General features: G+C 36.6%; 1 protein-coding gene across 1 annotated transcript in view; it reads right to left on the reverse strand.

Moving 5' to 3' along the window:
- Window positions 1-14,536, reverse strand: part of IL1RAPL2 (interleukin 1 receptor accessory protein like 2) — a 645,369-nt gene extending 630,833 nt beyond the window's left edge. Inside the window, exons 1-2 of the mRNA XM_077146975.1 lie at window positions 14,515-14,536; window positions 13,323-13,596 (exon numbers count right to left, since the gene is read on the reverse strand). Coding sequence (XP_077003090.1) covers window positions 13,323-13,596; window positions 14,515-14,536 — 296 coding nt within the window. The remainder of the gene's footprint in view (window positions 1-13,322; window positions 13,597-14,514) is intronic.
- Between the last annotated feature and the right edge of the window lie 1,172 nt (window positions 14,537-15,708).

The following is a 15,708-nucleotide window of genomic DNA, read 5'->3' on the forward strand; positions in this document are numbered from 1 at the left end:
TATGATAAATGTACTAGACTCAACAGACATTTACAGAACATGACACCTCACAACAGCAGGACACACATTTTTCTCAAGTGCTTATGGATCGTTCTCAAGGATAGCCCACAGGCTGGGTCACAAAGCAAGTCTCACCACATTTTAAGAGATTGAAATTATACAAAACACTTTTTTGAACCATAATGGAATGAGGTTGGAAATCAATAACAGGCAGAGGGCCAGAAAATACACAACTATATGGAGGCTAAACCACACACATGACCAGTGGGGTCAATGAAGAAATTACAAGAGAAATCAATAAATATCTTAAGGCAAATAAAAATGCCTACATATCAAAAATATTGGATGCAGCAAAGGTGGTACTGAGCAGGAAATTTATACAGTACTCTCTTAATATTCGTTCAACAGCAGTAACGATTTTACTACACCAATATTATGAGTCAACAATGGGTGGGATAATGTGTATGGGAGGATTTGGATTTTATTTTTTATTCTTATTTCTGTTCTGGAGTAATGAAAATGTTCTAAAATCAATCATTGAGATGTATGCACAATTATGTGATGGTACTTTGAGCCAGTGATTGTATACTTCCCATGGTTCGTGTGCTGGGTAAATATATCTCAATAAAATTGAAAAAGTTTTGAAAAAAATGGATTAGGAAAAAAAATGGGTTAGAGTGATATCACTTGCCTGAGAAGAAAGTAGAAGAATATAAATATGAAACTCTCCAAATCACCCTTCTTGTTCATTACCTCTAAATAGGGAGCCAGAGGGAGATTTTGGGAAGGAGCCAGAGTAACACAGCTGAGTAACTTTAAAAATGAAGTCCACTGAGACTGGAGAATGACTCTATAGGCCTGAATTGAGTTAAAAAAAATAAAAAGAAAACATAAAATGTTTGGAGAGCAGCAAGGCAGACTTACTAGTTTGGACCACTACCTGACATTTGAATCTGCATGGTTTAAGATACAAAGGAAGCTTTCCAGCACCAGCAACTCCTGCTATGGTCACTGAAGACAGAAGACAGATCCACCCATTGCAGTGGTTTAGAGTCACATGCATATTCAAGTATGAGGACCCAAGACCGCATAGATCCATGATGTGGCACTACAGTTAATGAGTATGCACATTCAAAATGCCCCTCCCCCCACCCAAACCAGAGCAACCTGCAGTGGAAATTTTCACAAACTATGCATACTCCTGGCTGAAGCCTTAATTGCTAATTCACCTAAATGAAAGAAGTTGAATGTCTTTGAACATTGACCCCATCTGGTTCTATGGGTTTTGTTTTAGTTTGCTAAGTGCTCTGGAATGCAATATACCAGAAATGGAAAAGCTTTTAAATAGGGAATTTATCAAGTTGCAAGTTTACAGTTCTAAGGCCATAAACATGTTCAAACTAAGGCATCCAGAGAAAGATACCTTGACTCAACAAAAGCTAATGTCTGTCACATGGGAAAGCATGCGTCTGGCATATAATGATTCTTGTTCCTGGTTCCATTGCTTTCAGATTCTGATGCCGGTGATTTCCTCTCTAAGCATTTGAGGCCCTTCACTTAACTCCTTCAGGACCCAACTCTGGATTCTGGCTTGCTTAGCATCTCATGGGAAGCCACATAGTGAGTCTGCTGGGCTCTGCATCTCCAAACATCTGTGTCTAGACATCTACTCTCTCTGTTGGCATTCCAAGTATCTCCAAATGTCTGCATCTCTGTTTGCTCTGAAGCAACTCCAAAATGTTTCCTCTAATCAAGACCCACCTTGAAGGGTGAAGTCACATCTCCATCTAATCAAAAGGCTGTACCCACAATTGGGTGTGTCACGTCTCCATGGAAGTAATCTAATCAAAAGTTAGACCAACAATTGGGTGTGCCAGTCTCCACAGAAACAATCTAATCAAAGATCTCACACAAAAATGAGTGTGTTCCATCTCTATGGAAACAATCCAGTCAAAAGGTCATGTTCACAACTGGGTGTGTCACATCTCCATGGGAACAAACTAATCAAAGTTTCCAACCAAAACAATAGGTCTGCCCCTCACAAGATTGGATTAGGAGAAAGAACATGGCTTTTCTGGGGTACATAAGAGTTTCAGACCAACACATTTCACTCTCTGGACCCCCAAAAGACATGCTCTTTCCATTTACAAAATATATTCATTCCATTACAATATCACAAAAACTTTTAACCATTTCAGTAACAATAAAAAGTAATAAACAGTACAAAATCTCATCGAAGTCATTTATAGACATGGTCTGTCCTAAGGCAACAGGTTCTCTTCTGGCCCTGGACCTGTAAAACTCAGAACCAATTATATGCTTCCAATATACAAAGAAGGAACAGTCATTGGATACATGTTCCCATTACCATAGGAGAAACTGAAATGAAAATAAGAGTCATCAGGTCAAAATAGTTCCAAAAACCTGCAGGGCATACTCCATTAGATTTAAAAGTCTGAGTGTCATTTATCATCAGAGCTTTATAAAGAGGCAGCCCAACCCTTTTCAAGGACTATGCAGTGGTCTTGTTCTTTCCAAACACAGAGATGAGGGTTGAAACATTGGGGTGCCTGGAGGGGACCAACTTTCTCTTGGCTCCACCCTCTCCAAACAATGGGGTAGCACCCAGGCTCTCTACCATCTCTGGGGCACATGCTCAACCACCTCAGAACAATGGGGCAAATACTCGGCTCCCCCTAGTCCCTGGAGAATTTACTCCACCCTCTCCAAGACCTGAGGTGGCAAAACTCTTCCTAAGCAACAAAGCAGAAGGCCCGTCCTCTGTGTTTCAGGCAAACATCCTTTCCATGTAGATAGGTGGCTTTACTCTCCTTTCTACTCTCCTGGTACAAGATTTCTCAGCTTCAGACCTTAGCTTCCATGATTCTCCATTTGATGTCACTTTTCCTTCAATCTGTCCCTTTTAGTTCAGACTTACAGAGTTTCTGTTCATACAAGTCATGCAAAAAAATGTGTTGATCTTCTATGTGGCACTCAGGGATCAAAGTCATCAGACAATAGGACTTCCACAAATCCTTTCTAGATAACTCCATTTCCAATTCTGCCTTTTTTTCTGAAATGGCTGACTGGTTCCATGTTTGGTTAAATCCTCACTTGGAACCCTAATCTCTGGCGTTTCACTTTCTGGAAGCCCAGAATTTTCCAGACTATTAATTTCTAGTTTCATTGTACCTGAAGTTCAGTTCTCAACTTATCTCTTTCCTGTCAAATTTTACTATAAGCTGAAAGAAGAAGCAAGACTGTATTTTCCACATTAATTAGGAAATCTTTTCATCTAAGTACCCCACCTCACCACTTCCAAGTTCTGCCTTCCATCCAATACAAGTAGTCAATTTTACCAAATTCCAATATCCAGTAGTCAATTTTGCCAAACTGAAAGTGTTGCCTTCCAGTTTGCAATAATGCATGCATTGTTTCTGTCTAAGCTCTTATCAGAAGTATCTTTAGAGTCCACATATCTACTAAAAGTCTCTTAAAAGCAATTCAGGTCTTTCTATGAAATATATCACAATTCTTCCAAAATCTTTCCTTTGTTCTTTTAAAAAGTCATTCCAATGTGCTTGGTATTTGCAATCTTCAGCACCTCACTCTTGGTACCAAGCTATGTTAGTCAGTGTTCTCTATAACCAGCAGAAGATATCTGTAAAGATGAGATTTATAAAAGTGTTTCACACAACTATGAACAGTAAAAAATTTGTAGGGCAGGCGATAATGCTGGCAACTCCAATTAAGTTCCTCAACAAACTCTACAGGACAGGCTGGCTGCTAAAGATGCAGAGAAAATTTTCTCTTCTCCTTTAAAAGTCTTCAACTGATAGCATCAAATCCAACTTGGAAGACATATCCTTAGTTTACTGTAGGTGTAATCAGCCACAGATGCAATCAACTGACTGATGATTAAATAAATCAGCCTTCTGATTTATTAAACCAGCCATGAAATATCCTTGCAGTAACAATTAGGCCAGTCCTTGCCTCACAAGTGCTTGCCATCACTTAGCCAAGTTGACACCTGACCCTAACCATCACAGGTTGAGATCCCCTAATACCAAAGTTGCTGGAGGCAGAAAACCCACCTGAAATGGGGAAACTGAGATGCTATAAGGCAGTGTAGACTCAGGGCTGCAAGCTATAGTGAAATGGAGACCCAGAATGCGGGAGAGAATTTGAGCAAATCATAGCCACAGGAGAGGATAATTTATGTAAAAACAGAGAAAACAGCACAGAAATCCTAGAGGAGGAACAGAGGAAAGGAAACACTTTCTCGAAGGGAAAACAGCAGCACATATTAAAGTAATCTTAAAAGTTACTGAATGTATTCACGTTAAGAAGGAGGTACAGAAAGAGCTGAGAAATACTGAACTGTTCAACATGGGCTGCTCTCAAAAGCCTTAATACAAAGGCAATCTACTGTAAAATCTTTGGTAAGAGGGAGAAACAGACTTCCAGAGTTAGCATGTTCAAAATAATCAAACGCTCAGGTATCAAGAAAGGATTACAAGATATACAACAGTACAGGAAGAGTGGCCCATTCATGGGAACAAATTAAAACAACAGAGGAAGTGCAGGCATCAGAACAACTAATCCAAGACATACAGTCAAATCTCCTAAATCAGTTCACCCAGCTAAAGGAAAATATGGATGCATAACTAAAAGGTATCAAGAAGATAACATATGAACAAAAAGAAGAATTAGAAAGTTTTAAAAGAACCATAATTGTATAAAGATATAACTTTTACAATGTGACTGTGTGATTGTGAAAACCTTGTGCCTGATGCTGCTTTTATCCAGGGTATGGACAGATGAGTAAAAAAATAAAGGTAGTAAATAATGGGGGAGATAAAGGGTAAAAACTGGGTAGATTGAAACATTTTGCTCAATGAGAAGAAGGGGTAAGTGGTATGGGATGTACGAGTTCTTTTTTTTCCTTTTTATTTCTTTTTCTGGGGTGACGCAAATGTTCTACAAATGATCACAGTAAAGAATGCACAATTATGTGATGATATTGTGAACCATGGATTGTACACTCTGTATGTACTATATATGTGCAGAGATGTGTCAAAAAATAAAAAAAGAAACAGATAAGATTATTATAAATTCTCAAAATATAATGTTATGGTCAAATAAATAAAATAAAAGTACTGAAGGTTTTGATCAAGCCAAAAAAATTTTGAAAAAAGGAACCATAGAACATATGCGGATGAAAAACATAATAATAGGGATTAAAAAAACACTAGAGGTGTTCAAAAGCAGATTTGAACAGGCACAAAAAAGAATCAGATTAGTAGTATGTAGGACAATTGAAATCACACAGTCTGAAGAGCAGATAGAGAAAAGAATTAAAACAAAATGAAGAAAACCAAATGGACCTGTGGGGCAAAATAAATTGTAACAACATATGCAGTATTAGAGTACCAGAAGGAAAGGAGAGGGAAAAAAGGCATAAAAAATAGCTCAGGAAATAGTGGCCAAAAATTTCCCAAATCTGATGATATGAATAGCACATCCAAAAGCAGAACGAAGTCCAAACAGGATAAACCCTAATAAACCTACTCCAAGACATATACTGATCAAATGCTAAACAAAATGCTGAATACCAAAGATAAAAAAAAAATTTGAATGCAGCAAGAGAAAAGTGATTCATCACATAGAAGGGATCCTCAATAACTTTAAGTTTCAATTTTGCATCAGAAACCATGAAGGTGAGATGGCAATGGTATGACATATTTAAGGAACTGAAATAGAAAAAGTGCCCACCAAGAATTCTATATCCAGAAAACCAGTCCTTTCAAAACAAAGGGAAAGTCACAGATAAACAAAAACTGAGAGAGTTTGTCACCAAGATTCCTGTCCTATAAAAAATACTAAAGGTAGTTCTTGAAGTTGAAAGGAAAGGATATTGCTTGGAGCAATATGAAGAAATGAAGAGAGTGGTAACTATACAGGCATATGCAAAAGTAAGGGTAAACCTACTGAAGATTCCTAGGCCAGATAAATCCTTAAATCCAGAGGGACCAGCCTCTCCAAGAATACCAACTAATTCCATCCCCATATTCTATATTGCTGAAACTCCCTTTCAACATGAAAAAGTTAGAATTGGCATAGCCCAGAGACCTCTATAGATTGGGAGTAGGATCAAAGGAGAAGGAGGAGTTATAACACAGAAGATAGGATTTAACAGACGAGTATGACTACCGAATCATTATATTGATATTTCTTTTAGCTTCCAGTGTTTTACAGCAGCTAGAAGGAAAAACCTGAAATTGTGGATTGGTAATCCAAACCAAACTCTGAAATTTGTCCTGTACCTATTTGTTAAAAGGTACTTTGAAAATTATTGTTTTTTCTTTGTATATATGTTATATTTCACTAATTAAAAAGTTAAAAAAAAGTAAAGGTAATTATATAGATAAGTGAAAATCCAGCAGTATGGCATGCTCAGTATGTAACTCCACTGTTTATCATAATAAATGTAAATTCATTCCCATCTCTGAGAAAACAAGTTTTGGAGTAATTGCTCTGAATGGCAATGTGATCAGCGGTATCTTATTTTCTTTAATAAGTTTAGGGTTATGGAATGCCCTTTACCCCCTTTAAATATATATTTTCTCTGTGGAAACATCATCTGATAAAAATGGGCATCATTATTTGACTGCAAGTCAAAGTGTTTATTAGCTGTGTCTTTTAGCTTCTTTTCTAAGATATGGCTAATTTCTCAAAATTCCATACTCCAAAAATACGTATGAAACTTCCAAAAAGTTAGGTATTATTAAATTCACATTCAGAAAAAAAAGGCCTATCTTGATAAACCCAGTTTCCAACCAAACTGATTTCCCTGCTCATAGTGCATATTTCACTGTCTTCTTGCTCCTCAGCAATGTTTCATCTGCTTGGAAATGCCTCTACTGTCACCATTTGTTTAGATCCTCAGCACTTTTTCTAGGAAGCCTTTCTTGACTCTGTAAGCCAAAGGCTGTTTTCCCTACTGTCAACTCTGCTGCTACTGTATCTTTATTTCACTTCCTCTTACGTGTGATGGAATAAGCCATCGAGTTAGTGTTTACAACGTTCCTCCTTTCCCTGCCCTCTAAAGATAATCCCCTCTTCAGCTGCCTGGGGTTTTGCAAATCCAGTAACTTTTAGGGAGATTCTTGGTATGCCAAATCAGTTCTTGGGCTTTTACTGTACAGAATAAGGGCAATGTGCAGGAAGAGCTGAAGAATTGCAAGGAAAAAGGCTAATTTAATTAAATTACATTGAAAGGGGAACAAAATCTTCAAGGAAGGAAAAAAAAAAGAGGATGAAGGGGGCCAAAACAGGAAAACTTTCTTGAGTTCGCATTCCAGGGATAGATTTTTAGGGGACAATAACAGCAAGGAGTGATGAGAGAGGCTTCTGACAGCTGCAGCATGTAAGAGCTATCGAGTGAAAGTAATGTGAAAAGATGACTTTAAGAAGTGTTGGGAGTCACAAACTGGCTCCCCCTTGATGTTTTTCAAAGGGCTACCATAAATATTTAATTACTCAAACTTTTGAAATTATTTTTGGTTGCTGGGTTATGTTTCCTAGAATAAAATTCTGTTCTGGCCATGGGATCTTGTCATTCACCTTTACCTTTCTTCGTGCCTATCACAGAGTAGGTGCTTAATAAATTTTTGTTTAATGAATAATAGATACTTGAGAGCTAAAATGGCTTTGTCTAAAAAATATATCTTTCATTAAAAACAAAACGAAACTGTATTCTCATAATGGACGCTGGTGAGGGTAGCACAACTTTGTGAAAGGGGTGAAACCCACCGAATCATATGCTTAGGAGTGATTAAGATTGGCAACTACACATTGTATATGTTTCCACAATTTTTTTAAAGAGTGAATAAAAGACAATGACAATTAAATACAATACATAATCCTGGACTGTATCTCATAATGGAGGAGAAAAGGCCCAAGAGGACATTACTGGGACATATGAAAAAATTGGAATATAGATTGCAAGCTTAAATACATGTTGAATGTCTTGGACTTGATAACTGTATTTGTGGTGGGTGCATAAGTGAATGCTCTTGTTCTTAGAAAATGGACATGAAAGTATTGTGTTCAAGGAGGACGATGTATACAATCTACCCTCAAATGTTTATAAAATGATAGATTTCTGATAGATATCAGTTAGATCAATTGATCGATGGATGGATATGACAATGTGGCAACATGTTCAAAGTTGGTGGATCTGAGTATCTGGATGGTAGGGTATGCTTGAGTTCTCTGTATGAGTTTTGTATTATTTTTGCAACTGTCATGTAAGTTTGAATTTATTTCAAGGTAAAAAGCTTGGGAGTGTAAAATAATAAATAAATATATTTTTTTAACATGGCCAGGCACCGGGAATTGAACCCGGGTCCTCTGGCATGGCAGGCAAGCACGGTTGAGCCTCACTTTTCATGAACTTAGAGTCTCCATTTCACTGCCCTCTGTTATCCATTTTTATTTAATCAACAAAATTCCATCCTCACCACTGACAATATTGTGCACTGAGGATATTTGTTGTGGTATTCAGATATCTATAAGGGACAGTAAAATAAATAATACATATGAAGACATAGTAAACTGATTATATGCATGTGTTCTGGAGTCAGACTTGGATATACGTTTTAGCTCCACCACTTACTAGCCATGTGTGATTAGGCAAGTTCTTTGATCTCTGAATATGTTTTATCATCTTCAATAATATTGTCTTCTTCACAGGGTTATTCTGAGGATTAGCACAGTGTTGTCACATGATAACGGCTAGAAAAACATAGGGAGTAGTTTGTGATGCTGGTGGTGGTAATAAAAGTAGAGATAAGACATAATATATTCAGTGTTTGCAGTACGTCAGCATTGGTGCCAACTGCTTGTCAACATATTCTGTGGTAGGTGCTATTATTATTATTATTATTATTATTATTGCTTCTTTCTAAGTCCTCTCTATCTCAGTTGCTTAAGTTGAAATCATAGGAGTTATCTATTATTCAACTATTTTACTCATTTCTCACATCCAATGCATTGGTATGTCCTGTCAGCTCAACCTTCAATATATACCACCTTTTTCTCAAGTGCTCATGGATCATTCTCAAAGATAGACCATATGCTGGGTCACAAAGCAAGTCTTAACAAATTTAAAAAGATTGAAATCATACACAACACTTTCTCGGATCATAAAGGAATGAAGTTGGAAATCAATAATAGGCAGAGTGCCAGAAAATTCACAAATATGTGGAGGCTCAACAACACACTCCTAAACAACGAGTGGGTCAAAGAAGAAATGGCTAGAGAAATTAGCAAATACCTCGAGGCGAATGAAAAGGAAAACACAACATATCAAAACCTATGGGACGCAGCAAAGGCAGTGCTAAGAGGGAAATTTATTGCCCTAAATGCCTATATCAGAAAAGAAGAAAAGGCAAAAATGCAGGAAGTAACTGTCCATTTGGAAGAACTAGAGAAAGAACAGCAAGCTAACCCCAAAGCAAGCAAAAGGAAAGAAATAACAAAGATTAGAGCAGAAATAAATGAAATTGAAAACATGAAAACAATAGAGAAAATCAATAAGACCAGAAGTTGGTTCTGTGAGAAAATCAATAAGATTGATGGGCCCTTAGCAATATTGACAAAAAGAAGAAGAGAGAGGATGCAAATAAATAAGATCAGAAATGGAAGAGGAGACATAACTACTGACCTCACAGAAATAAAGGAGGTAATAACAGGATACTATGAACAACTTTACGCTAATAAATACAACAATTTAGAGGAAATGGACGGGTTCCTGGAAAGACATGAACACCCAACTTTGACTCAAACAAACCAATCACAAGTAAAGAAATTGAATCAGTCATTCAAAAGCTTCCTAAAAAGAAAAGTCCAGGACCAGACGGCTTCACATGTGAATTCTATCAAACATTCCAGAAAGAATTAGTACCAACTCTCCTCAAACTCTTCAAAAAAATCGAAGTGGAGGGAAAACTACCTAATTCATTCTATGAAGCCAACATCACCCTCATACCAAAACCAGGCAAAGATATTACAAAAAAAGAAAACTACAGGCCAATCTCTCTAACGAATATAGATGCAAAAATCTTCAATAAAATTCTAGCAAATCGTATCCAACAACACATTAAAAGAATTATACATCATGACCAAGTAGGATTCATCCCAGGTATGCAAGGATGGTTCAACATAAGAAAATCAATTAATGTAATACACCATATCAACAAATCAAAGCAGAAAAATCACATGATCATCTCAATTGATGCAGAGAAGGCATTTGACAAGATTCAACATCCTTTCCTGTTGAAAACACTTCAAAGGATAGGAATACAAGGGAACTCCCTTAAAATGATAGAGGGAATATATGAAAAACCCACAGCTAATATCATCCTCAATGGGGAAAAATTGAAAACTTTCCCCCTAAGATCAGGAACAAGACAAGGATGTCCACTATCACCACTATTATTCAACATTGTGTTGGAGGTTCTAGCCAGAGCAATTAGACAAGAAAAAGAAATACAAGGCATCAAAACTGGAAAGGAAGAAGTAAAACTATCACTGTTTGCAGACGATATGATACTATACGTCGAAAACCTGGAAAAATCCACAACAAAATTACTAGAGCTAATAAATGAGTACAGCAAAGTAGCAGGTTACAAGATCAACATTCAAAAATCTGTAGAATTTCTATACACTAGCAATGAACAAGCGGAGGGGGAGATCAAGAAACAAATCCCATTTACAATTGCAACTAAAAGAATAAAATACCTAGGAATAAATTTAACTAAAGAGACAAAAAACCTATATAAAGAAAACTACAAAAAACTGCTAAAAGAAATCACAGAAGACCTAAATAGATGGAAGGGCATACCGTGTTCATGGATTGGAAGACTAAATATGGTTAAGATGTCAATCCTACCTAAATTGATTTACAGATTCAATGCAATACCAATCAAAATCCCAACAACTTATTTTTCAGAAATAGAAAACCCAATAAGCAAATTTATCTGGAAGGGCAGGGTGCCCCGAATCGCTAAAAACATCTTGAGGAAAAAAAACGAAGCTGGAGGTCTTGCACTGCCTGACTTTAAGGCATATTATGAAGCCACAGTGGTCAAAACAGCATGGTATTGGCATAAAGATAGATATATCGACCAATGGAATCGAATAGAGTGCTCAGATATAGACTCTCTCATCTATGGACATTTGATCTTTGATAAGGCAGTCAAGCCAACTCACCTGGGACAGAACAGTCTCTTCAATAAATGGTGCCTAGAGAACTGGATATCCATATGCAAAAGAATGAAAGAAGACCCATATCTCACACCCTACACAAAAGTTAACTCAAAATGGATCAAAGATCTAAACATTAGGTCTAAGACCATAAAACAGTTAGAGGAAAATGTAGGGAGATATCTTATGAATCTTACAACTGGAGGCAGTTTTATGGACCTTAAACCTAAAGCAAGAGCACTGAAGAAGGAAATAAATAAATGGGAACTCCTCAAAATTAAACACTTTTGTGCATCAAAGAACTTCATCAAGAAAGTAGAAAGACAGCCTACACAATGGGAATCAATATTTGGAAACGACATATCAGATAAAGGTCTAGTATCCAGAATTTATAATGAGATTGTTCAACTCAACAACAAAAAGACAGCCAACCCAATTACAAAATGGGAAAAAGACTTGAATAGACACCTCTCAGAGGAGGAAATACAAATGGCCAAAAGGCACATGAAGAGATGCTCAATGTCCCTGGCCATTAGAGAAATGCAAATCAAAACCACAATTAGATATCATCTCACACCCACCAGAATGGCCATTATCAACAAAACAGAAAATGACAAGTGCTGGAGAGGATGCGGAGAAAGAGGCACACTTATCCACTGTTGGTGGGAATGTCAAATGGTGCAACCACTGTGGAAGGCAGTTTGGCGGTTCCTCAAAAAGCTGAATATAGAATTGCCATACGACCCAGCAATACCATTGCTGGGAATCTACTCAAAGGAATTAAGGGCAAAAACTCAAACGGACATTTCCACACCAATGTTTATAGCAGCATTATTTACAATTGCAAAGAGATGGAAACAGCCAAAATGTCCATCAACAGACGAGTGGCTAAACAAACTGTGGTATATACATACGATGGAATATTATGCAGCTTTAAGGCAGGATAAACTTATGAAGCATGTATAAACATGGATGGACCTAGAGAACATTATGCTGAGTGAGTCTAGCCAAAAACTAAAAGACAAATACTGTATGGTCCCAATGATGTGAATCGACACTCGAGAATAAACTTGGAATATGTCATTGGTAACAGAGTTCAGCAGGAGTTAGAAACAGGGTAAGATAATGGGTAATTGGACCTGATGGGATACAGACTGTGCAATAGGACTAGATACAAAAACTCAAAAATGGACAGCACAATAATACCTAATTGTAAAGTAATCATGTTAAAACACTGAATGAAGCTGCATCCGAGCTATAGGTTTTTGTTTTGTTTTGTTTTGTTTTGTTTTGTTCTTACTATTATTACTTTTATTTTTTTTCTCTATATTAACATTCTATATATTTTTCGGTTATATTGCTAGTTCTTCTAAACCGATGCAAATGTACTAAGAAATGATGATCATGCATCTATGTGATGATGTTAAGAATTACTGATTGCATATGTAGAATGGTATGATTTCTAAAAAAAAAAAATGGACAGCACAATACTACCTAATTGCAATGTAATTATGTTAAAACACTGAATGAAGCTGCATCTGAGCTATAGTTTTTTTTTTCTTATATATTTTTGTATTTTTTATTTTTATTTTTATTTTTGCTCTATATTTTAATTTTATTTCTTTTTCTGTTGTCTTGCTATTTGTTTTTCTAAATCGATGCATATGTACTAAGAAATGATGAGCATACATCTATGTGATGATATTAAGAATTACTGATTGCATATGTAGAATGGAATGATTTCTAAATGTTGTGTTAGTTAATTTTTTTTAATTAATAAAAAAAAGAAAAAGAAAAACAATTGTTAGTATAAAACCCTGGGTACATGGGTGGGTTGAAGGAGAAATGAATTATAAGACTTTTTAAATCAAATGTGCACAGGCAATAAATAGGAGCCTCACTTTAGGAAATCTGGTAAAAATTCACTATCTGATCTCAATAAAATCAGAGTTGAATTTACTGAAGATCCACATGCACTGTAACCTTTCAAGAACACATCCACAGCTATAACAGGTAGCACACCTCTAACACTATAACCCCACAATACTCACCTTAAAACACAAGTATAGAATCCACTGTCTTGTGCCTCAGCTGAGTGAAACCATATCGAATCTTCCTCTTTGCTCATCCTGACCTCTGAAAAGATGATGGGCTCTTCCAAATCACCTTTGTTTTTGTACCATATGAGCCTGAGCCCAGTGCTCTGGGCCATGCTATAGTTGGTGCGAATATAACTGTAGAAAAGGGCACATTTCACTCGGACTGGTTCACCTGCCAAAGCCATGTATGTCTTGAGATCCACTGACCAATCAATGCAGCCATCCACTGAAAGAAAACCAGACAAGGCATGAGATGCAGTGGATATTGTGGATAATAATGGTAAAAGCAGCAATTACTGCCAAGGTGTACTGACCCTGTGCAGACTAGGATAGTTCTGATATTGATCTTTTTGTTATGAGCCAGGCCCTGATAAGCACTGCACATAGATTACCTCGTTCAGTCTTTCCAGTGATCCTATGAGATAGACCCGTACCCTCCTTAGGCCTAGGCAAGCAGGACCCCTGCCTTGGTCCTATGCCTTTTTTGTTTTTTGGTTTCTTTACCAATCCTCTGCACTACCCTCCTAGTTAGAACTGGCTAGTTGCTCCAAGGAATTCCAGCACTCATGCCTATGGGATTGTTCTAGGGCCCCCATGGTCGGGTCCCTTTTCCAGGAGAGTAGTCTGTAGAATGGATCCCACTAGCTATGTGGTATTTACTTCCCAGGATTATTTGAGATTGTACTGCCAGAATGATGCTAATGTGTTGATTTTAGGTGACTCAAATTGTTTGTACAGACAGGAACACCACAAAACAAATATTTGCCTGGGGCTGCTGCATATAGACTAGGAGAGCTCTGAGATTGACGCTTTTATAATTCCTATTTTATAAACAAGGAAACTAAGACTCAGAGAGGTTAAGTGACTTTAAACAAGGTCACACAGCTAATAAGCGGTGGTGGAAAAATTCTATAGTCTGATTTTAGAGACTATAACTCCCACCCTATACTGTCTCTGCCTGTGATAGTAACTGAAAACTGTTTTTTATTTGCCTTTGAGAAAGTAAATGTCTGAGTTGGAAGCAGCAGACATCCAAAGTGATCATTCATTATTATCTACATGCCAGTTTTCCATATAATGACTTATTAATAGCACATAATTAAGCACAGGTCAAGTTTTCCTTGTACTCTTAGGTCCGATTTACTGTTCAACTGGTGTGCACTCATGGGAATATATTATATTCTCAACTTTAAACAAATAATATTAGGTGGGAAAATCAACCATTTAAAAAGATCTAAATAATAAACTCCCTCTTTTTCAAAGGTTTGGAAATGAAGCCCTGTGGCTAATTTAATATGCTAGTCAATTAACACAGACATTGTACCTCCAATTGCTGATTTTCAAAGAATTTCATCATATTATGTTATATCCCTTTATGTCACTTGATTACCCTTTATAAAATAACCCTTTTATCATATTTATAAAGACTGTCATTTTTAATTTTTCTCTTACAATTTTGTGAACTGATCTGCCTTTTTTTAGACCTCGAGAACCCTGTAACCCAGTGTGTTTATCTTTTAACTTCAGTTGGCAGGAAGAGCTAAATGCAATGCTTAAGTGTAATAACTATCTTACCTACAGATTTTCTTTTTCCATTTGAGGGGTTATTGACATGGGGTTCAAAGATATCCAGGGGAGGGTGTCTGGATAGACTTCATGCTTGTTGGCAAAATGTTGTGCCTATTTGCATCGGTACACTTTTAAGGAGGGGGGGTCGTTTTCCCACAGCTGTTTTTCAGATCTTCAAATGGACCTATGACCCAAGAAAGTGTCTGAACTCCATGGTCTCTGATCTTTCTTTCTGACTTCATTTTTCGCTGCCCTGCTGGATATGAGATTTTATTATAAGCTGTCTCAAGTACTCGTTATACTATGTGAGGTATTCATTAGAAACAAACAAACTTCTTTTAAATTTCTACTGACATTTGAATTTTCTTTGAAGATTCAGATGGCACCAGATTCATTACTATGAATTTTTATTGCAATTTTTTCTGTTAAAGCCAAGAAGAGACAGTGGACTAAATATGGACTGATCACTGTCTACCTCTTCGGGGTCTTTTTTTATTCACTCATCAGTATTAACTTGTTCACCTGTTATTTGTCACTCTCATAACAGTCAAGGACATAGGGTTGGGGGAATGTGAACTTTCTGAGTTATTAGAAATTACTAGTGACATATCTCTGGATTAAGTGCAATTTTAATATTTTACATTTTATCACCTTTAAATTAATTTTATATAAGCTTTTCTTATGTTATTTTATTAGTATAAATATTCAAAATATATATTTTTCATAATTTCATGTTTAAGGTTCATATAAATAAAAAAAACTCTTTAAT

Source organism: Tamandua tetradactyla, chromosome X (genome assembly GCF_023851605.1).
Source record: "Tamandua tetradactyla isolate mTamTet1 chromosome X, mTamTet1.pri, whole genome shotgun sequence".
In the NCBI taxonomy this organism is placed as follows: domain Eukaryota; kingdom Metazoa; phylum Chordata; class Mammalia; order Pilosa; family Myrmecophagidae; genus Tamandua; species Tamandua tetradactyla.